Here is a 23,458-nt window from a genome sequence, read left to right on the forward strand (position 1 = left end):
AAATGGTTTTATATTCGATAAAATGTCTTGTTTTCTCATGTATATTTTAGGGCTGTCAAAATTATCGCGTTAACGGGCTTTAATTAATTTTTTAAATTAATCACGTTAAAATATTTGACGCAATTAACGCACTCCCCCCACTCAGACAGATTTAAATGACAGTACAGTGAACTGCTTGTTAATTGTGTTTTATGGAGTTTTGAATTGGTTTGAATTGCGATTAATTACGATAAATTTTTAAGCTGTAATTAACTCGATTAAAAATTTTAATCGTTTGACAGCCCTAGTTTTATTGCTTTACAACTTATATATATATATATATAGGAAAGTCTATTACATGCCAGGCCCCCCCTGCCCCCCTCTTAACACCCGCTTATGCGTCCAATCTAGGGCTGCAGCTATCGATTATTTTAGTTGTCGATTAATCAATTAACTAGTTAGTTCGAATAATCGAGTAATCGGATAGGCAACATGAAAAATTAAAATACCTGAGCTGAGCCTCAAACGGTATAAAAACAAAAACAAAAAAATGAGGATATCTATGTACAACAAAAGAACAATTGGTCTGCTAGCTTAAATGCTATAAAATGCTAACATTTTACAATGCTCTTAACAAATTGTTCAGACACATATTTCCACAAAAAACGGCTATGTATACCTATAAACGGAATTACGAATGCATTAAAAAACATTAGCTCAAACAAAAACTTAGCTTATGTTGGTCTTAACAGGGAGAGGTTGGGATTCATCCATGTAAAATGAGGCTTACCAGAGGGCAGTGTTTCCACCCTAATCAGTAAAACTAAATGTGAACACCAGGGCCATTTGGGGGCCCTAAGCAAAATAATGCCAAGGGTCCCATATTTTTGGCCCACCATTTCGTCACACTGTACTGTGAAACCCATACATGCAATCCAACCCATACGTCCATATTTTGTATATTAATCAGATTTTGTTGCACTGCATACTTCAAACTTCTTACCCCAAATGATTGTCAGTACTTCAAGTAGATAGCGCCAAACCTTTTTCTAAAAGAGGAAAAGAACACAGTTAAGGAAGAACTTTTATTTTTTAAGCTTGAAATTAAGTATCAAAACTCACAAAAGTCAACTAACGCAAACTAGTAAACAAAAAAAATATATATATAAATTAAACAATTGCCAGATTGGGGGCCCCCTAGTGGTCAGGGGCCCTAAGCAGCTGCATAGTCTGCGTATAGGCTGAGCCGGCCCTGTTGAACACTTTCAAAATACACCATTACAACACCACTTTAATTAAACGAATACTCGAAGCAATAAAATTTAATTCGAATATTTTTTTTCTAATCGAATACTCGAGTTAATCGTTGCAGCGCAAGTCCAATCCATTTGAAGTGGGAGGTTGGCAGCGAATGAACTCCCATTTCAAATGGATTGGACGTCAATCACCGTCGTTTGCTGCCAAACTGCTTGGAAAGAAGAACGAGATGATTGAAAACTGGATGTAATCGAGCGATTACTTCCAATCGATCGCACTTGTGGGCTTCCCGGAAGGAGCCGAGGAAAGCCGAAGTCTCTCCCCCGCCTCTTCCCTCCCTCTCCGGTGGTGGTGCAAGCAAGCAGCCATGTTGCCTCGAGCTTGTTCCGGTACGAGGGCTGTCCGCTGCGCATGAACCGCATTCGGACGCAGCTCGTCGCTCCCCCCTGCTCCAGCCCAGGAAGCCGCAGTCCGCTTAAACATGGATCGGAGCACCTGATTCCCGAATCTGTGGAACATCGTCGTCATCGGGTACTAGCGATCGGGTGTTTATCGGCCGCAACGCACCGCAGTGCAGCGCGCTCCTGGCGAACGACCTTATTATTCCCGTGAAAGCAAAAAAACGCCAGGTTCGTGGATTTTGGACTTTGGTGGTGGTGGCACCAGCCTCCTCCTCTTCCTCCTCTTCTTCCTCCTCCTCCTCCTCCGCTGGAGCGCTAGCGGCTAGCGAACTAGCCCAGTTAGCTCCGCCTTGAAGGGAAAGTCGGGCTAGCTCGATGGGCTAAAAAAGCAAAAGAAAGGAAAATATCGGACTAAATCATTCCCAATCGGGCCATGTTAGCCTTCGACGATCTGGCGATTTTATTCTCCCGATGTTTGGATATCTCGCCGGGGACGATTGTTTGGTGTGAGTTGGCAAGGTCGGGACCGAGACCTCGCCGGGAATAACTTTGGCCTGAAAGTTTTTTTGGGCTCTCCTGCTCTTTTGAACTCCTCGGAAAGAAGCAAAAGCCAGCGAAACCGCAAGAAATAAATGACTTGGAAGCTAACGCTCAGTGGACGTTTGTCGTCGCGTCACCTAGTTGAACCTTGTCTTGTTTATACACCCCCACAAGCCAACTTTGGATTCCTTCGTGGCTACTTACGCCTTCAAATGGTTCCGATCAAGCCAGATTCTTCAGAGTGACACTTATTATTTTTTTTTTTTTGGAATTATTGACCAACATGAAACGCGCGATTGACGCTAGCTAAGTGCTAGCCGCCGATGTGGGATCCAACTTGTTGCTTCACGGGCCGCGTTCCGACCACCGGGGCTTGAATGTGTAAAAGACACTGAAAAGTCCAATCTTTCCGGGAGTCTTTTAGCAAGAAAAACCATCCAAAATGTCAACAAGGACCCCACTAGTGCAAGTCATTGAAAATTCCTCCGGGCAGGTAAGATTATCCATCACTTTTTGGAGTGTTAATTTGCCGATAATTGTCAGACAAGTGCAAAGTGGGGACCCATTGACATTGATAGAGGTCCAACTACCACAACGTAATTAGTATGTTTGCAATCCAAAACTGGTGAAAATGCGCCAATTGTTTGCCCAAAATGTTTGTACAGTGGTACCTCTACCATAGACTTCATAATATATTTTCATGGGACCCGCGCACACCTGCACAGTGTTGTAAAATCATCAAATAACATTTCTGCATAGACTTCATAACCCGTTGACATGACACGGGAAACGAGGCCAATCTGTTGGGGGCCTACTGAGTTTAAATATTTTCAAAACCAAAGCTGCTACCAACCTAAAAACAAAACCGGCACCTACCTTAGCCATATATCAGTCCCCATGAGCAGCGGCATAAAAAAATCCAAAGTCGTTCCCTTATAAAATCCCGATTCTTTTTTTTTTTTTATATATAGGAACAACAAAACTTAAAATGGCTATAAAATTCTCAGATTTTACACTCGATTCACAAAAATCACCCAATGCAGAGATAATCACCTATATTTTCAGGATCAATAGCAATATTTAACATATCGTCATATAGTTTTTACCCAAAATAGCAACTTAATTAATCAATAGCTAATAAATCAAACAATTTTCACATCAGAAACTTAATACTTGAGAAAAACATGCAGAATCAATTATAAATAATTTATGAATAGATTATTATTAAATTCTATGTGCAATCACAACTTATTATAGAATAGAATAGCTCTTTATTGTCATTATACAGTTGTATACTGTAGTTAGTTATATAGTTGTAGTGACATAAACAGAGCTTTTCTGGTGAAAATTCTTGTGAATAAATGCTTAATTCCCAGAATTCTTCATATATACGGCCGTAAAACAGTCTCGATTCTTGGTTAAAAGCAAAAAAAACGTGCATTTAGCGTTTATGTAAATATGTCGAAATACAATGTGACTCTGTTCGCGACTGAGGCTAGCGGCCGCCTGACGTAAACAGAGCTTTTCTGGTGAAAATTCTTGTGAATAAATGCTTAAATGCCCAAATTCTTCATCGATATGGATGTAAAACAGTCTCGATTCTTGGTTAACAGCAAAAAAACGTGGAGTTAGGGTTTATTTTACGTAAATATGGCTGACTCTGATGCCAATGCAATAGCGGCTGATTTCTCCCATTGATTTTTTTCACAACGTTTAAAAATGCATGCATGGTACGAAAAGTATAATAATTACCTTGAATCCTTGAACAAATCACTCCTGAGACAATCCTTCCTATTTGCCGATCATTGTCCGACAAGTGCAAAGTGGCGACCCATTGACATTGATAGAGGTCCAACTAGCACAACGTAATTAGTATGTTTACAATCCAAAGCTGGTGAAAATGCTTGCCTAAAATAAGAGTACAGTGGTAGCTCTACTTATGAATGTCTTTACATACAGAATTCTCAGGTTAAGACACACCTCAATGGGAAAAAATTGCCTCTTGTTAAGAATGAAATTTCAGTATAAAAGACACTGAGAAGTCCAATTTTTCCGGGATTCTTTTAGCAAAAAACAACTATCCAAAATGTCAACACGGACCCCATTAGTGCAAGTCATTGAAAATTCCTCCGAACAGGTAACCTGCTTTTTTGGGTGTTAATTTGCCTAATATTGTCAGACAAGTGCAAAATGGGGACTCATTGACAGCGATAGACGTCTAACTACCACAATGCAATCAGTGTGTTTACGATCCAAAACTAGTGAAAATGTGCCAATTGTTTGCCCAAAATATGAGTACAGTGGTACCTCTATGCCCAAAATATGAGTACAGTGGTACCTCTACTTACAAACGTCTCTACATACAGAATTTTCAGGTTAAGACACACCTCAATGCGAAAAAATTGCCTCTTGTTAAGAATGAAATTTCAGTATAAAAGACACTGAAAAGTCCAATCTTCCCGGGAGTCATTTAGCAAGAAAAACCATCCAAAATGTCAACAAGAACCCCATTAGTGCAAGTCATCATTGAAAATTCCTCTGAACAGGTAAGATACTTTTTGGAGTGTTAATTTGCCGATATTTGTCAGACAAGTACAAAATGGGGACTCATTGACAGTGCGAGACGTCCAACTACTACAACGCAATTAGTATGTTTACAATCGAAAACTTGTGCTGATGCGCCATTTGTTTGCCGAAAATATGAGTACAGTGGTACCTCTACTTACGAACGTCTTTACATACAGAATTTTCAGGTAAAGACATGCCTCAATGGGAAAATATTGTCTCTTGTTAAGAATGAAATTTCACGATAAAAGACACTAAAAAGTCCAATCTTCCCGGGAGACTTTTACAAAGAAAAACCATCCAAAATGTCAACAAGGACCCCACTAGTGCAAGTCATTGAAAATTCCTCCGGGCAGGTAAGATCATCCATCACTTTTTGGAGTGTTAATTTGCCGATAATTGTCAGACAAGTGCAAAGTGGGGACCCATTGACATTGATAGATGTCCAACTACCACAATGTAATTAGTATGTTTACAATCCAAAACTGGTGAAAATGCGCCAATTGTTTGCCCAAAATGTCAATACAGTGGTACCTCTACCATAGACTTCATAATATATTGACACTCGCACAGTGTTGTAAATTAATCAAATAACATTTCTGCATAGACTTCATAACCCATTGACATGACATGGGAAACAAGGCCGATCCGTAGGGGGCCTATTTTCAAAAACTTCAAATTCATATATTTACAAAACCAAAGCTGCTACCGACCTACAACCAAAACAGGCACCTACCTTAGCCATATACGAGTCTCCATGAGCAGCGCCATCAAAAAATTAAAAGTCGTTCCCTTACAAAATCCCGGTTAATTATTTTTATATAGGTATAAGAAAACTTAAAATGGCTATAAAATTCTCCAATTTTACACTAGATACACAAAAATCACCAAATGCAGAGATAATCCCTTATATTTTCAGGATAAATAGCAATATTTAACATATAAGATTTTGCCCAAAATAGCAACTAAAATTTTTTTCAACAGCTAATAAGTCACTCCATTTTCACATCAGAAACTTAATACCTTAATACCCTTTATTGTCATTATACAGTTATATAGTTGTAGTGAATGAGGCTAGCGGCCGCCTGACGTAAACAGAGCTTTTCCGGTGAAAATTCTTGTGAATAAATGCTTAAATCCCCAAATTCTTCATAGATATGGACGTAAAACAATCTCGATTCTTGGGTAAAAGCAAACAAACCGTGCAGTTCGCGTTTTATTTTACGTAAATATGTCGAAGTACAATGCTACTCTGTTAGCGGGCGCCTGATTTAAACAGAGCTTTCCTTGTGAAAATTCTTGCGAATAAATGCTTAAATCTCCAAATTCTTCATAGATGTGGACGTAAAACGGTCTTGATCCTTGGTTAACAGCAAAAAAAAACGTGCAATTAGGGTTTATTTTACGTAAATATGGCGAACTATGATGCCAATGCAGTAGCGGCTGATTTCTCCCATTTATTTTTTTCACAATGTTTAAAAATGCATCGTACGAAAAATATAATAATTACCTTGAATCCTTGAACACATCACTCCTGAGAGAATCCTTCCTATTTGCCGATCATTGTCCGACAAGTGCAAAGTAGGGACCCATTGACATTGATAGAGGTCCAGCTACCACAACGTAATTAGTATGTTTACAATCCAAAACTGGTGAAAATGGGCCAATTGTTTGCCTAAAATAAGAGTACAGTGGTAGCTCTACTTACAAACGTCTCTACATACAGAATTCTCAGGTTAAGGCACACCTCAATGCGAAAGAAATTGTCTCTTGTTAAGAATGAAATTTCAGTATAAAAGACACTGAAAAGCCCAATCTTTCCGGGAGTCTTTTAGCAAAAAACAACTATCCAAAATGTCAACAAGGACCCCATTAGTGCAAGTCATTGAAAATACCTCCGAACAGATAACATGCGTTTTTGGGTGTTAATATGCCTAATATTGTCAGACAAGTGCAAAATGGGGACTCACTGACATCGATAGAGGTCCAACTACCACAACGCAATTAGTGTATTTACAATCCAAAACTAGTGAAAATGCGCCAATTGTTTGCCCAAAATATGAGTACAGTGGTACCTCTACCCAGAATTTTTCATATATATGACCGTAAAACAGTCCCGATTCTTGGTTAAAAGCAAAAAATATGCATTTAGTGTTTATTTTACATAAATATGTCGAAATCCAATGCCACTCTGTTAGCGACTTAGGCTAGCGACCGCCTGACGTAAACAGAGCTTTTCTGGTGAAAATTCTTGCGAATAAATGCTTAAATCCCCAAATTCTTCATAGATATGCACGTAAAACAGTCTTGATTCTTGGTTAACAGCAAAAACAAAACGTGCAGTTAGGGTTTATTTTACGTAAATATGGCGAACTATGATGCCAATGCAGTAGCGGCTGATTTCTCCCATTGATTTTTTTCACAACCTTTAAAAATTTTTGGTAGTGTTAATTTGCCGATCATTGTCAGACAAGTGCAAAATGGGGACTCATTGATATCGATAGAGGTCAAACTACCACAACGCAATTGGTGTGTTCACTATCCAAAACTGGGGAAAATGCGCCTATTGTTTGCCTAAAATATGACTACAAGGGTAGCTCTACTTACGAACGTCTCTACATACAGAATTTTCAGGTTAAGACACGCCTCAATGAGAATATATTGCCTCTTGTTAAGAATGAAATTTCAGGATACAAAAGGCAACTCAGCCTCCAAGCAGGACAGAACGGGCCCTCGCAGTTTGGCGCAACTCGGACGTCACGCAACTCAGACGGGAAGCAGGTCATGGTGGTGGCAGATCGTCTCTCTCTCATCACCTCTTGAGAACCTAACTTTCTCAGAACTCGCCTCTTTTTTGGGGATTACAAATACATTCGCACACCAAGGTGAAAAAGCCCCTATTGAAGATAGTCCTACAGAAAAGCACGCGCTACCGGGCTGTGCAGCCACGCCGATATTCAAAACCAAAATGAATCTTCTAATTGGGCCAATTTGACCAAGTGTGCCAAATTTTGTGGGTCTATAAGCTGCCTAAGTCACTGAAAAAAATCGACTTCCTTTTAATAGTGAGCAGAGGGTCGTCACAGCAACAGACAGAGACTTGTGGACATGGGCCTTAAATTGTAGTCTTACAAAAGGTTTTGAAACTACAGTGAGCAACCTGAAAAGAACTGGACATGTATAAGTAAAATGAGTGACTTTCTGTTGCCACTAGTTGGCGCTACAGAATTAATGCAAATGTTCCCTACAGGACCCTTTCAGGGTACGACTCTTTGGCACAGTTATGTTGTATATCTGCCAAGTTAGAACTGTTCAGAATTTGTGGCGAGACGAAATAGCGACGGTCATTTTCACTTTCCGGTTTGGACCCCTCCGCTTCAACGAAACTTCAATATTTTTCATCAGGCACCTGAACATATGTCTTAAGGCTTCCCTGAAACAGGTTTGAGGTCAATAGATTTTTTTTCCTCTTGGAGGAGGAGACCGTAGAGCATTTCCTGTTCTCACTAGGGGGCGCCAGGCCTAATAGGTCATATGTCAATGCAGTCGTGTTCAGGCTGGGATACCTCACACACATGCCAGATATAAAAAAAGATTGAATGTTGTAGGAGGGAGTTATTAGTCGTTTTGTGAATTTTGTGTTTTGCCGACTTTGGCACCCTGCCCAGGTCAGGCCCGTGAATGAAAACTCAGTTTTGCGAACCTTAGCTCTCATGTGTCTCATGAACATTCTCACCAATTTTGAGGAGGATCCAACTAACACTCAAGGCACCAAGGTCTCAAATGTGCACCCTGTTAATCGATAAAAATTTCACATTCAATCCAAAATACTCGATTTCCTGTTGGGTTTGGAATATGAGTAATCGATTGATGAACATTAAATGCGTTGCAGATTAAATTTTAGGATATGGAAAATAAGTGTTTATTCTTGCAGTAATATTTACTGTGGCTTGCTAACACTTTCAAAATAAAATTCTTGATTTCTTCAAACTATACAGAATTGCGCTTTCATTAAGTACCTTAGCTCAGCCTCAAACGATATATAAAAAAAATGACTAAATAATGATCTAAGCATAACAAAAGAACAATTTGCTGACTTGCGAACCAAATGTCCGCTCTCTTAAATGCTAACTTTATTTTTATACAATGCTCTGAATAAATCGTTCAAAAACCTATTCCCACAAAGAACTGATAATTATACTTCTAAACGCGTAAACAAACATATTACGTAAAAAAACAACAACCTTCGGTTGGTCTTCACAGGGAGCAGCTGGATTTTTGGCATATTCATTGTTGTCACTAGAGGGCAGTGTATCCAACCAAATTAACAAAGCAAAATATAACACTTTCAAAACAACCCATTGAAACGAATCTTGGAATCAGCAAAATTTTCTAATCGAATAACTCGAGTTCGATTAATTGTTGTAGAACTAGCATAATGTTATAACATAGCTAATTTGACATTTTTATAGGATAAAAAAATTATTTCTGATGTAGCAGCATTATTATAGAGAGCAGCATTGTCATATAGCTATATACAGTTGTACCTCTACTAGGCAATGAAATGGTTCTGGAAGTAGTTGCGTAACTTGAAATTCTGTACGTAGAGACGTTCGGAAGTAGAGTTACCACTGTATATAAAAAACATTCATCCGTAAATCTGGAAAAGGGCTTTCGATGATGTAGTAACTTTGTATTTCTGCTCATTTTTGCGCTAATTTTACGAGAGAGCGAGAACAAAAAGTGGTATTTGGTATGTGGCAAAATTGATTTTGCCATGTAGCATTTTTTTGCCGCGTGGCAAAATGTATTTCGCCATATGACACTTTTTTGGCCATCAGTGGCATGGACGTGCATGGCTTGCAAAAATGCCATACACCCACAAAAAAAAAAAAAAAAAAAAAAAAGACACATACCAAAAAAAATGCAACATAGCAAAATCCATTTTGCCACATACCAAAAAAATGCAACATACCAAAATCCATTTTGCCACATACCAAAAAAAATGCAACATACCAAAATCCATTTTGCCACATACCAAAAAAATGCAACATACCAAAATCCATTTTGCCACATACCAAAAAAATGCAACATACCAAAATCCATTTTGCCACATACCAAAAAAATGCAAGATACCAAAATCCATTTTGCCACATACCAAAAAAATTGCAACATACCAAAATACATTTTGCCACATGCCAAAAAAATTGCAACATACCAAAATCCATTTTGCAACATGCCAAAACAATGCAAAATACCAAAATCCATTTTGCCACATACCAAAAAAATGCAACATACCAAAATCCATTTTGCCACATACCAAAAAATTGCAACATACCAAAATACATTTTGCCACATGCCAAAAAAATTGCAACATACCAAAATCCATTTTGCAACATGCCAAAACAATGCAACATACCAAAATCCATTTTGCCACATACCAAAAAAATGCAACATACCAAAATCCATTTTGCCACATACCAAAAAAATGCAACATACCAAAATCCATTTTACCACATACCAAAAAAAATTTCAACATACCAAAATCCATTTTACCACATACCAAAAAAAAAAAATTGCAACATACCAAAATCCATTTTACCACATACCAAAAAAAATTGCAACATACCAAAATCCATTTTGCCACATACCAAAAAATGCCACATGGAAAATAATGCCACATGCCAAAATGCATGTTGCCACATACCAAAAAAAATGCCACTCGGCAAAAAAAGCCAAAATCCATTTTGCTACATGGAAAAAAATGCCACATGACAAAATCAATTTTGCCACATACCAAAAAAATGCCACTTGGCAAAAAAAGCCAAAATACATTTTGCTACATGGCAAAAAAATGCCATATACCAAAATACATTTTGCCAAATGGCAAAAAATGGCACATGCCAAAATACATTTTGCCACACAATAAAAAAAGCCAAAATCCATTTTGCCACATGTCAAAATAATGCTACATGCCAAAATCCATTTTGCCACATGGAAAAAAAATGTCACATGTAAAAAAATGCTACATTCCAAAATACATTTTGCCACACACCAAAAAAAAAATGCCATATGGAAAAAAGAATGCCACATGCCAATACAATGCCATGGACCAAAATCCATTTTGCCACATACCAAAAAAATGCAACATACCAAAATTCATTTTACCACACATCCAAAAAAATGCCACATGCCAAAATCCATTTTGCCACATACCAAAAAAATACACACACCAAAAAAATGCCACATGACAAAATATATTTTGCCACATGGCAAAAAAATGCCATATGTAAAAAAATGCTACATGCCAAAATCCATTTTGCCACACACCAAAAAAAATGCCATATGGAAAAAAGAATGCCACATGCCAATACTATGCCATGGACCAAAATCCATTTTGCCACATACCAAAAAAATGCAACATACCAAAATTCATTTTACCACACACCCAAAAAAATGCCACATGCCAAAATCCATTTTGCCACATACCAAAAAAATACACACACCAAAAAAATGCCACATGCCAAAATATATTTAGCCACATGGCAATAAAATGCCATATGCCAAAATCCATTTTGCCACATGTCAAAAAAATGTCATATGTAAAAAAATGCTACATGCCAAAATACATTTTGCCACATGGCAAAAAAAAATGCCACATGCCAAAAAAAAAAGCCACATGCCAAAATCCATTTTGTCACATACAAAAAGATGCTACACGGCAAAAAAAATAAATCAAAATCCATTTTGCCACATGTAAAAAAAAATACAACATGCCAAAATTCATTTTGCCACATGGCAAAAAGAATGCCACATGCCAAAATACATTTCGCCACATGGCAAAATACATTTTGCTACACAACAAATACCACTTTTCGTTCTCGGCCCGGCTGAATTTTACACCAATTTTTCAAAAAGGTATGCGCAACTATCTCGCAAATAAGCCATGTATAGAAAGGCTCAGTACACACCAAGGACACAGGCTGTTTTTTTTTGTGTGATGTAACTTAAACCCTAAAAGTGGACTCCACAAACGCAGATATTTATAACCCGAGTGTTAAGAGGACAGGCCTTATGTTCACCCCGTGTTATATTGTAACAACTGAATTGAGATGTCATGACTCAAATAGACTCGAAGACTGAATTTGTTTATATCCTGAAGAGAATTCAAATGCTTTCCAGGTCGGAAATGAGACAAAACACACAAATTTTGGACTTGTGTTTGACTGTTCCGGCGTGTGATGCTACTGTTTTGGCTAGCAAAACAATTGGCAAGTTCAAATGAGCTCAGTGCGTGACTATTTTGTTACACGCGTGTGAGGAAGTACAGTATTTCCTGTTCGACCGTGTTCGTCCGAGACTGACTGAGCACGAAATACGAGTCTTCCCTCGACGTCATCCTTCAGTGTTCAGAGGAGTAAAAGGGGCGTGGTTGCAACATCACGCTCTTGGCCACGCTTCCTAGCTCATTCATTGACAGCCGTCCTATTCCTTTTGACTTGGAATATAAATTATGGCAGAAAAACCTGTGTGGTTGTGATTTTTAACCCAAAAACTTACCATGACAGCCCATTGACATTCAACTGGCACCCATGTAAGTCCATGCCATTGATATCAATGCAACCCCGAAATGTCCCAAAATAATTTAGGAAATGATATAGCGACCAGGACGTGGCATTATAATAGCCATGTGAAGAGTTTTACTAGTTTCGGTGAGAAGTTGAATAGCTTTTTGTTGTTGTTCGTGGACTACATATCCACACGAACGCACATCGAGGTACCATTTAGCTAAGCTAGGAGAGGTATCATTTTTGAGTGTCCCTGAGTTTGCGAAAATTTTTAAAAAATGCATTTATCAAGGCTTCATCGACCGTGGTTTGTGTGTATCCGTCTTCCGAAACAGCCTGATAGCACTGATAAAAGTACGCCTGCCTTCTGCTATTGGATGCGTTGTTGACGTCAGTGCGGTGGCGCTAAGGCTCTATTTTGGGCCCCGCCTCTCGGTGCAAATTCATTCAAACTTGCCGTTCCGCCCAAGACGACCCTGAACCCTTCGTGCTAGGCTGCCGCTCGTTTGAAACGGCCTTTAAACCCACCAGGACGTCACGACCAGATGTAAACACGTTAGAGTTTTGGAGGATGCTCGCCATGCTAGAGCGAATGCTATGCTAATGCTGCGAGTTACATTTAGAGTGTAAGGATCAGAGAAGTTTGATAGCTTTTTGTTGTTTTTTGTGAACTACATTTCCACACAAAGGCACATATATGTACCATTTAGCTTAGCTAGGAGAGGTTTTGATTTTTTGAGTGTCCCTGAGTTTGCGAAAATTTTAAAAAAGCGCATTTATCAAGGTTTCGTCGGCCGTGGTTTGTGTGTATCCGTCCTCCGAAACAGCCTGATAGCAGAGATAAAAGTACACCTTCCTTCTGCTATTGGTTGTGTTGTTGACGTCAGTACGGCGGCGCTCTGAAAATAGAGCAAGGCTCAATTTTGGCCCCGCCTCTCGGCGCAAATTCATTCCATCTTGCCGTTCCGCCCAAGACGGCTCTGAACCCTTTGTGCTAGGCTGCTGATAGCTTGAAACAGCCTTTAAACCCACCAGGATGTCAAGACGAGATGTAAACACATGAGAGTTTAAGAGGGTGCTCGCCATGCTAGAGCGAATGCTATGCTAACGCTACGAGTTACATTTAGAGTGCAGGGATCACTCAGTAAACACCTTAAAAGGCTAAACTAACATTGCATATTCTCTCATGCAAGATGATAAAAAATCTTGGAATATTTACAAAACAGGCATGCCTTTTATTGTTGCACTAGAAAACAGCGATTTTTTTTCTATTTCAAGAAGTAGAAGGCGTTATAATAGCCGTGTAAAGAGTTTTGCTTGTTTCGGTGAGATGATTAATAGCTTTTTGTTGTTGTTCGTGAACTACATTTCCGCACAAACGCACATCAAGGTACCATTTAGCTTAGCTACGAGAGGTATGAGAGTCATTTTTGAGTTTCTGAGTTTGCGAAAATGAAAAAAAAAGCGCATTTATCAAGGTTTCGTCGGCCATGGTTTGTGTGTATCCGTCTGCCGAAACAGCCTGATAGCACAGATAAAAGTACGCCTATCCCTCTGCTATTGGATGATTTGTTGACATCAGTGTGGTGGTGCTAAGGCTCTATTTTGGGCCTAGCCTTTCGGCGGAAATTCATTCCATCTTGCCGTTCCGCCCAAGACGACCCTGAACCCTTCGTGCTGGGCTGCCGCTCGTTTGAAACGGCCTTTAAGCCCACCAGGACGTCACGACGAGATGTAAAGCTGTGAGAGTTTAAGATGATGCTTGCCATGCTAGAGCGAACGCGAATGCTACGCTAATGCTACGAGTTACATTTTGAGTGTAAGGATCACTCAGTAAACCCAAGGCTAAACCAACATTGCATATTCTCTCATGCAAGATGATAAAAAATCGAGGGCTGCAGCTCTCGACTATTTTAGTAGTCGATTAATCGATGAACTAGTTAGTTCGAATAATCGAGTAATCGGATAAGGAACATAAAGAATTTAAATACCTGAGCGGAGCCTCAAACGTTATAAAAAATAAATAAATGAGGTTCTATGGACAACAAAAGAACAATTGGCTAACCTACATAGCAAAAGTCTGCTAGATTAAATGCTACGGTACGCTATGATACGTTTTTTTTGTTTTTGTTTTTTACAATGCTCTCAACATATGGTTCAGACTCATATTCCCACAAAAGGAAAAAAAAAAAAAAAAACGGCGAAATATACCTCTAAACTAAATTATGAACGCATTACAAAACATTAGCCCAAACAAAAACTTAGCTTATGTTGGTCATAACAAGGAGCAGTTGGATTCAGTCATGTGATATGAGGCAGACCAGAGAGCAGTGTATCCACTCTAATCAATAAAACTAAATGTAAACACTTTCAAAATAAACCAATACAACGCCACTTTAATTAAACAAATACTCGAAGCAACAAAATTTGGGCTGCAGCTATCGAATATTTTAGTAGTCGATTAATTGATGGACTAGTGAGTTCGAATAATCGAGTAATCGGATAAGGAACAACTCTTGATTCAAGCAGTTGAAGGCCGCACAGTACCTTTCAACTACTTTTATTTTGCGCCTCTGCCGTCGAATGAGTCATCGCACGAGCAACGGCGTCAATTCCGCCCGGCTCGTCCGACGCCGCGGTTGCTAGGCAGAACATGAACGGCGCCGGCTGGGGTCCTAGCAACAAAGACGCGCGCTTGCACATTCAGATTGGCGCGATAGCCCTCCTTCAGTTTGTGTTTCACTTGCCCGGAATGACATTTTCATCGAGTGAGCTGTGTCAGCGGCCCTATGAATTGCAGCAAGAACAGGTGCCGCCGCGTTACTCCGGCGCCGCGCGGTACGTGCGCGTGGGATTGTGGGAAACAAAAACAAGCCTTTCTGGTTGGGTTTCATAGCAGGTGTGGCGGCACACTGTTAACCTGTGCGCTTTGTCTGTTACCATGGAAAAGAAGTTGAAGAGATTTAGTGTCATTTTGGGATTGGCTATCTTAATAGCCACGAAGAACAGGGGTGACGACGTACTGGAAAATTCATACCGTGGGGTCAAATCAGGATTATTTGTACGAGGGGCGTATCCGTAAGAAAGTAGGGCTGCAGCTATCAAATATTTTAGTAATCGAGTATTCGACTGAAAATTCTATCGATTAATCGGATAAAACATTTATTTTAGGTAGAGAGCAATTATAAATATACATGAGAAAACAACACATTTAATCTAGGGCTGTCAAAATTATGGCGTTAACGGGCGTTAATTAATTTTTTAAATTAATCACGTTAAAATATTTGACGCAATTAACGCAGATGCCCCGCTCAGACAGATTTAAATGGCAATACAGTGAAAAGCTCACTTGTTGTGTTTTATGGAGTTTTGCCGCCCTCTGCTGGCTGATTTTATAGGCTTCAGCATCCATGAGAATTGTGTAAGTAATTATTGACATCAATAATGGCGGGCTACTAGTTTATTTTTTGATTGAAATTTTTTAAAATTTTATTAAAACGAAAACATTAAGACAGGTTTTAATATAAAATTTCTATAACTTGTACTAACATTTATCTTTTAAGAACTACAAGTCTTTCTATCCATGGATCGCTTTAACAGAATATGTAATAATGTTAAAGCCATCTTGTTGTTTTATTGTTATAATAAACAAATACAGTCCTTATGTACCGTATGTTGAATGTATATATCCATCTTGTGTCTTATCTTTCCATTCCAACAATAATTTACAGGAAAATATGGCATATTTTATAGATGGTTTGAATAGCGATTAATTGCAATTAATTACGATTAATTTTTAAGCTGTAATTAACTCGATTAAAAATTGTAATCATTTGACAGCCCTAATTTAATCTAATATTGAACTATTTTCAATCAATCAATGTCTTTATTTTCGAAGTAAATTGTTGAAACTAGTCGATTAATCGATGAACTAGTTAGTTCGAATAATCGAGTAATCGGATAAGGAACATAAAAAAAATTAAAATACCTGAGCTGAGCCTCAAATGTTTTAAAAAATAAATAAATAAGAATCTATATACAACAAAAGAAAAATGGCTAACTTACATAGCAAAAATCCGCTAGCTTAAAAGCTATAAAATGCTAACGCTTTTTTTTTTTTTTTTACAATGCTCTTAACAAATGGTTCAGACACAAAAAAACGGCTAAATATCCACTAATCTAAATTACGAAAGCATTAGAAAAAAGCAGTAGCTCATACAAAAACGTGGCTTATGTTGGTCTTAACGTGGAGCAGCTGGATTCAGCCATGTGAAATGAGGCAGACTAGAGGGCAGTGTATCCACCCAAATCAATAAAACTACAGTAAATGCAAACACTTTCAAAATAAACCATTACAACGCCACTTTAATTAAATGAATGCTCGAAGCAGCAAAATTTAATTCGAATCTTTTTTTCGAATCGAATACTCAAGTTAATCAATTAATCGTTGCAGCACTCGAAGAAGGCATAGACTTCATAACCTATTGACATGACACAGGAAACGGGGTAAATTCGTAGGGGGCCTATTTTTAAAAACATCAAATCGATAATCGAGTTAATCACAGCTTAAAAATTAATAAATTGTAATTAATCGCAATTCAAACCATCGATAAAATATGCCGTATTTTTCTGTAAATTATTGTTGGAATGGACATTCAGCATACTGTACATAAGTACTGTATTTGTTTATTATAACAAAAAATGAACAAGATGGCATTAGCATTAACATTCTGTTAAAGCGATCCATGGATGGAAAGACTTCTTAAAAGATAAATGTTAGTACAAGTTATAGAAATTTAAAATTAAAACCCCTCGTAATGTTTTGTTTTAATAAAATTTGTAAAATTTTCAATCAAAAAATTAACTAGTAGGTCGCCATTGTTGATTTCAATAATTACTAGAGGTGCATGATAATTATCGGTCTGATAACAGGAATTATGACGTCATCCCAATTAATCCGATAACATAATATATTATCGGCCCTATTAATAATATTTTTGGCACGGTGTCGGTTTGGGATTTGTGCGTTTGTTTCCACTCCTGTTTTTCCAGTATGCAAAGTTTTGTTACTGTCTTTTTTTTGTTCATTATAATAATGTAAATGTCATCATGAAAATTCTGGTTCGGTCAAAGGCAAATCTAAGCTGAATCAACCACTCGTATTTTTTACCTAAAGGTGTTCAAAAACTCAGGTGAATATACACAGAAAAATTATATATGTATTATCGGTTATCGTATCGTTATCTGCCTTGAGGAGCAGGAAGTTATCGATATCGGTTTCAAAAAAATGGATATCGTGCACCCCGAATAGTTACACAATTCTCATGGTCATAAAATCAGTCGCACCCAAGCGCCAGCAGAGGGCGACGAAACTCCCAAAAACACAAGTAACAAGTGCACATAACCCTGTGCTGTCATTTTAATCTGTTTGAGCGGGGCATGTGCGTTAATTGCGTCAAATATTTTAACGTGATTAATTTAAAAAAGTAATCACCGCCCGTTAACGCGATAATTTTGACAGCCCTAATTCAAATATTTATAAAACCAAAGCTGCTGCCCTAAAACCAAAACAGGTACCGACCTTAGCCATATATGAGTCTCCATGCGCAACGGCATCAAAAAATTCAAAGTCGTTCCCTTATAAAATCCCGATTATTTTTTATATAAGTATAACACAACCTAAAATGGCTATAAAAATCTCAGATTTTACACCAAATGCACAAAAATCACCAAATGCAGAGATAATCACCTATATTTTCAAATAGTCTCGATTCTTGGTTAAAAGCAAAGAAACCGTTCAGTTAGCGTTTATTATACGTATATTGACGAAGTACAATGCTACTCTGTTAGCAAATGAGGCTAGCGGCCGCCTGGCTTAAAAGGAGCTTCTCTGGCGAAAATTCTTGTGAATAAATGCTTAAAACCATGAATTCTACTTAAATATGGACGTAAACAGTCTCGATTCTTGGTGAAAAGCAAAGAAACCGTGCAGTTAGCATTTATTTTACGTATATTGACGAAGTACAATGCTACTCTATTAGTGAATGAGGCTAGCAGCCGGCTGGCGTAAATGGAGCTTTTCTGGCAAAATTCTTGTGAATAAATGCTTGAAAACCACAAATTCTTCATAGATATGGACGTAAAACAGTCTCGATTCTTGGTGAAAAGCAAAGCAACTGTGCAGTTAGCGTTTATTTTAAGTATATTGACGAAATACAATGCTACTATGTTAGCAAATGAGGCTAGCGGCCGCCTGGCGTAAATGGAGCTTTTCTGGCAAAATTCTTGTGAATAAATGCTTGAAAACCACAAATTCTTCATAGATATGGACGTAAAACCGTCTCGATTCTTGGTGAAAAGCAAAGAAACTGTGCAGTTAGCGTTTATTTTAAGTATATTGACGAAATACAATGCTACTATGTTAGCAAATGAGGCTAGCGGCCGCCTGGCGTAAAAGGAGCTTTTCTGGTGAAAATTCTTGTGAATAAATGCCCGAAAACCACAAATTCTTCATAGATATGGACGTAAAACAGTCTCGATTCTTGGTGAAAAGCAAAGAAACCGTGCAGTTAGCATTTATTTTACGTATATTGATGAAATACAATGCTATTCTGTTAGTGAATGAGGCTAGCGGCCGCCTGGCGTAAACAGAGCTTTTGTGGAGAAAATTCTTGTGAATAAATGCTTGAAAACCACATTCTTCATAGATATGGACGTAAAATAGTCTCGATTCTTTGTTAAAAGCAAAGAAACCGTGCAGTTAGCGTTTATTATACGTATATTGACGAAGTACAATGCTACTCTGTTAGCAAATGAGGCTAGCGGCCGCCTGGCTTAAAAGGAGCTTCTCTGGCGAAAATTCTTGTGAATAAATGCTTAAAACCATGAATTCTACTTAAATATGGACGTAAACAGTCTCGATTCTTGGTTAAAAGCAAAGAAACCGTGCAGTTAGCATTTATTTTACGTATATTGACGAAGTACAATGCTACTCTATTAGTGAATGAGGCTAGCAGCCGGCTGGCGTAAATGGAGCTTTTCTGGCAAAATTCTTGTGAATAAATGCTTGAAAACCACAAATTCTTCATAGATATGGACGTAAAACAGTCTCGATTCTTGGTAAAAAGCAAAGCAACTGTGCAGTTAGCGTTTATTTTAAGTATATTGACGAAATACAATGCTACTATGTTAGCAAATGAGGCTAGCGGCCGCCTGGCGTAAATGGAGCTTTTCTGGCAAAATTCTTGTGAATAAATGCTTGAAAACCACAAATTCTTCATAGATATGGACGTAAAACCGTCTCGATTCTTGGTGAAAAGCAAAGAAACTGTGCAGTTAGCGTTTATTTTAAGTATATTGACGAAATACAATGCTACTATGTTAGCAAATGAGGCTAGCGGCCGCCTGGCGTAAAAGGAGCTTTTCTGGTGAAAATTCTTGTGAATAAATGCCCGAAAACCACAAATTCTTCATAGATATTGACGTAAAACAGTCTCGATTCTTGGTGAAAAGCAAAGAAACCGTGCAGTTAGCATTTATTTTACGTATATTGATGAAATACAATGCTATTCTGTTAGTGAATGAGGCTAGCGGCCGCCTGGCGTAAACAGAGCTTTTGTGGAGAAAATTCTTGTGAATAAATGCTTGAAAACCACATTCTTCATAGATATGGACGTAAAATAGTCTCGATTCTTTGTTAAAAGCAAAGAAACCGTGCAGTTAGCGTTTATTATACGTATATTGACGAAGTACAATGCTACTCTGTTAGCAAATGAGGCTAGCGGCCGCCTGGCTTAAAAGGAGCTTCTCTGGCGAAAATTCTTGTGAATAAATGCTTAAAACCATGAATTCTACTTAAATATGGACGTAAACAGTCTCGATTCTTGGTTAAAAGCAAAGAAACCGTGCAGTTAGCATTTATTTTACGTATATTGACGAAGTACAATGCTACTCTATTAGTGAATGAGGCTAGCAGCCGGCTGGCGTAAATGGAGCTTTTCTGGCAAAATTCTTGTGAATAAATGCTTGAAAACCACAAATTCTTCATAGATATGGACGTAAAACAGTCTCGATTCTTGGTAAAAAGCAAAGCAACTGTGCAGTTAGCGTTTATTTTAAGTATATTGACGAAATACAATGCTACTATGTTAGCAAATGAGGCTAGCGGCCGCCTGGCGTAAATGGAGCTTTTCTGGCAAAATTCTTGTGAATAAATGCTTGAAAACCACAAATTCTTCATAGATATGGACGTAAAACCGTCTCGATTCTTGGTGAAAAGCAAAGAAACTGTGCAGTTAGCGTTTATTTTAAGTATATTGACGAAATACAATGCTACTATGTTAGCAAATGAGGCTAGCGGCCGCCTGGCGTAAAAGGAGCTTTTCTGGTGAAAATTCTTGTGAATAAATGCCCGAAAACCACAAATTCTTCATAGATATTGACGTAAAACAGTCTCGATTCTTGGTGAAAAGCAAAGAAACCGTGCAGTTAGCATTTATTTTACGTATATTGATGAAATACAATGCTATTCTGTTAGTGAATGAGGCTAGCGGCCGCCTGGCGTAAACAGAGCTTTTGTGGAGAAAATTCTTGTGAATAAATGCTTGAAAACCACATTCTTCATAGATATGGACGTAAAATAGTCTCGATTCTTTGTTAAAAGCAAAGAAACCGTGCAGTTAGCGTTTATTATACGTATATTGACGAAGTACAATGCTACTCTGTTAGCAAATGAGGCTAGCGGCCGCCTGGCTTAAAAGGAGCTTCTCTGGCGAAAATTCTTGTGAATAAATGCTTAAAACCATGAATTCTACTTAAATATGGACGTAAACAGTCTCGATTCTTGGTTAAAAGCAAAGAAACCGTGCAGTTAGCATTTATTTTACGTATATTGACGAAGTACAATGCTACTCTATTAGTGAATGAGGCTAGCAGCCGGCTGGCGTAAATGGAGCTTTTCTGGCAAAATTCTTGTGAATAAATGCTTGAAAACCACAAATTCTTCATAGATATGGACGTAAAACAGTCTCGATTCTTGGTAAAAAGCAAAGCAACTGTGCAGTTAGCGTTTATTTTAAGTATATTGACGAAATACAATGCTACTATGTTAGCAAATGAGGCTAGCGGCCGCCTGGCTTAAAAGGAGCTTGTCTGGTGAAAATTCTTGTGAAATAAATGCTTAAATCCCCGAATTCTTCATAGATATGGATGTAAAACAGTCTCGATTCTTGGTGAAAAGCAAAGAAACCGTGCAGTTAGCATTTATTTTACGTATATTGACGAAGTACAATGCTACTCTATTAGTGAATGAGGCTAGCAGCCGCCTGGCTTAATCGAAGCTTTTCTGGCGAAAATTCTTGTGAATAAATGCTTAAAACCACAAATTCCTTATAGATATGGATGTAAAACAGTCTCGATTCTTGGTTAAAAGTAAACTATGAGGCTTGTCAGTTACGAAAATTAGCCGCCTCCATGTGTAAACAAAGAAGAAAATTCCTCCGAATAAATGCTTCAATGTAAAATTTAATATTTACCTTGAATCCTCGAACAAATCACTCCTGAGACAATCGTTCCTGTTTGAATGCGGTATAGCTTTCGTAGTTAAATCCAACCATAATTCAAACCAAGCTTAAATCTGACATGAGCGTGTGCCGTCTTCGGCTATTACTCATTGAAGCTCGGCCCCTCTGACAAGGCGTCGCACAAAAATTGACGAAGTGACACGTCAATAGTGATGATGTCTATGAAGAAAGTTAGAATAGCTGACCTGGAATATCAAGGCTTGTTGTCTTTGTATTGAAATGGTGGTGCGTTTTCATTCGTTTTTAAAGCAACAAACATCCCAATATATCTAAAACATGAAAATAAGACTCATTCATCAACTGAAATTTTAGTTGAAATCTCAACATATTGTCAGGTTACGACCCCTGAGAGGCACTTTTTAAGTGCCGAATGCCATCTGGTGTTGAAGCTGAGAAGTGCAACAGAATGTCAGGTGTACTCCAGCTTCTTGTGTGGACCATATTTAATTATACAACCCCTAGCAAAAACTATGGAATCACCAGTATCGGATGAGCACTCACTCAGACATTTTATCATGTAGAACAAACTCCGATAAAAAGCTTGAAAAAATAATGAATTAGTTCAAAAGTGCAACTCTCTAGCATTCAGAAACACTAAAAGAAATGAATAAAAAACATTCTGGTCGTCAGTAAATGTTACTTTTATAGAGCAAGTGCAGGGAAATAGATATGGAATTACTCCATTCTGAGGGAAAAAATATGGAATCATTAGAAACAAACAAAGAAATAACAAAACACATCTCTAGCATTTAGTCCCACCACCTCTGGCTTTTATGACAGCTTGCAGTCTCTGAGGCATGGACTTGATGAGCATTCTTCATCAATTTGGTGCCAACTCTCTTTGATTGCAGTTGCCATATCATCCTTGCAGGTTGGAGCCCTGCTGTGGACCTTTTTTTTTTCCAATTTCCACCACAGGTTTTCAATAAGGTTGAGATCTGGGCTATTTGCAGGCCATTATATTGACTGGATGAGTCTTTCTCCAAGGAATGCTTTAACAGTTTTAGCTCTGTGGCATGATGCATTGTCATCTTGGAAAATGACATATTTTCAATGGAAGGGATAAGAAAAATTTCAATGTAAACTTGTGCATTTATTGAAGATTTAACCACATCCATCTCCCCAGCGCCTTTTGCCTGACATGCAGCCCCGTATTATCAAGGACTGAGGGAATTTTGCTGTTTTCTTCAGGCAATCATCTTTGTAAATCTCACTGGAACAGCACCAAACAAAAGTTCCAGCATCATCACTTTGTCCAATGCAGATTCTTGACTCTTGACACCTTATCCAATGCAGATTCTTGACTCTTGAGAACATGCCACAGAGCTAAAACTGTTAAAGCATTCCTTGGGAAAGGCCTGCATATAGCCCAGACCTCAACCCAATTGAAAACCTGTGGTGGAAATTGAAAAAAATGGTCCACAGCGAGGCTCCGCGTGAGTGCTCGTCCCAGACTGGTGATTCCATACTTTTTGCTAGGGGTTGTATTTGCATCTTTTGGGCTACAGAGCATAGTTTGGACACCCCTGGTTGAGACCATCAGGCTGTCCTCAACAGCAAATTCACA

The 23,458-nt window shown here is 38.2% G+C and overlaps 1 protein-coding gene across 12 annotated transcripts in view; it reads left to right on the forward strand.

Annotated features, from left to right (window-relative positions):
- The first annotated feature begins 1,568 nt into the window (after nucleotides 1-1,568).
- The window catches only part of mark2b (MAP/microtubule affinity-regulating kinase 2b), a 77,850-nt gene continuing 55,960 nt past the window's right edge, over nucleotides 1,569-23,458 (forward strand). For 6 of the 12 annotated variants that reach the window (XM_057854045.1, XM_057854043.1, XM_057854046.1 and 3 more), the window contains exon 1: nucleotides 2,680-5,098. In XM_057854045.1, the coding sequence (XP_057710028.1) occupies nucleotides 5,048-5,098 (51 nt within the window). In that variant the 5' untranslated portion in view covers nucleotides 2,680-5,047. The other 6 variants (XM_057854037.1, XM_057854039.1, XM_057854041.1 and 3 more) reach the window with 2 other exon arrangements.

Source organism: Corythoichthys intestinalis, chromosome 13 (assembly GCF_030265065.1).
Source record: "Corythoichthys intestinalis isolate RoL2023-P3 chromosome 13, ASM3026506v1, whole genome shotgun sequence".
NCBI lineage: Eukaryota > Metazoa > Chordata > Actinopteri > Syngnathiformes > Syngnathidae > Corythoichthys > Corythoichthys intestinalis.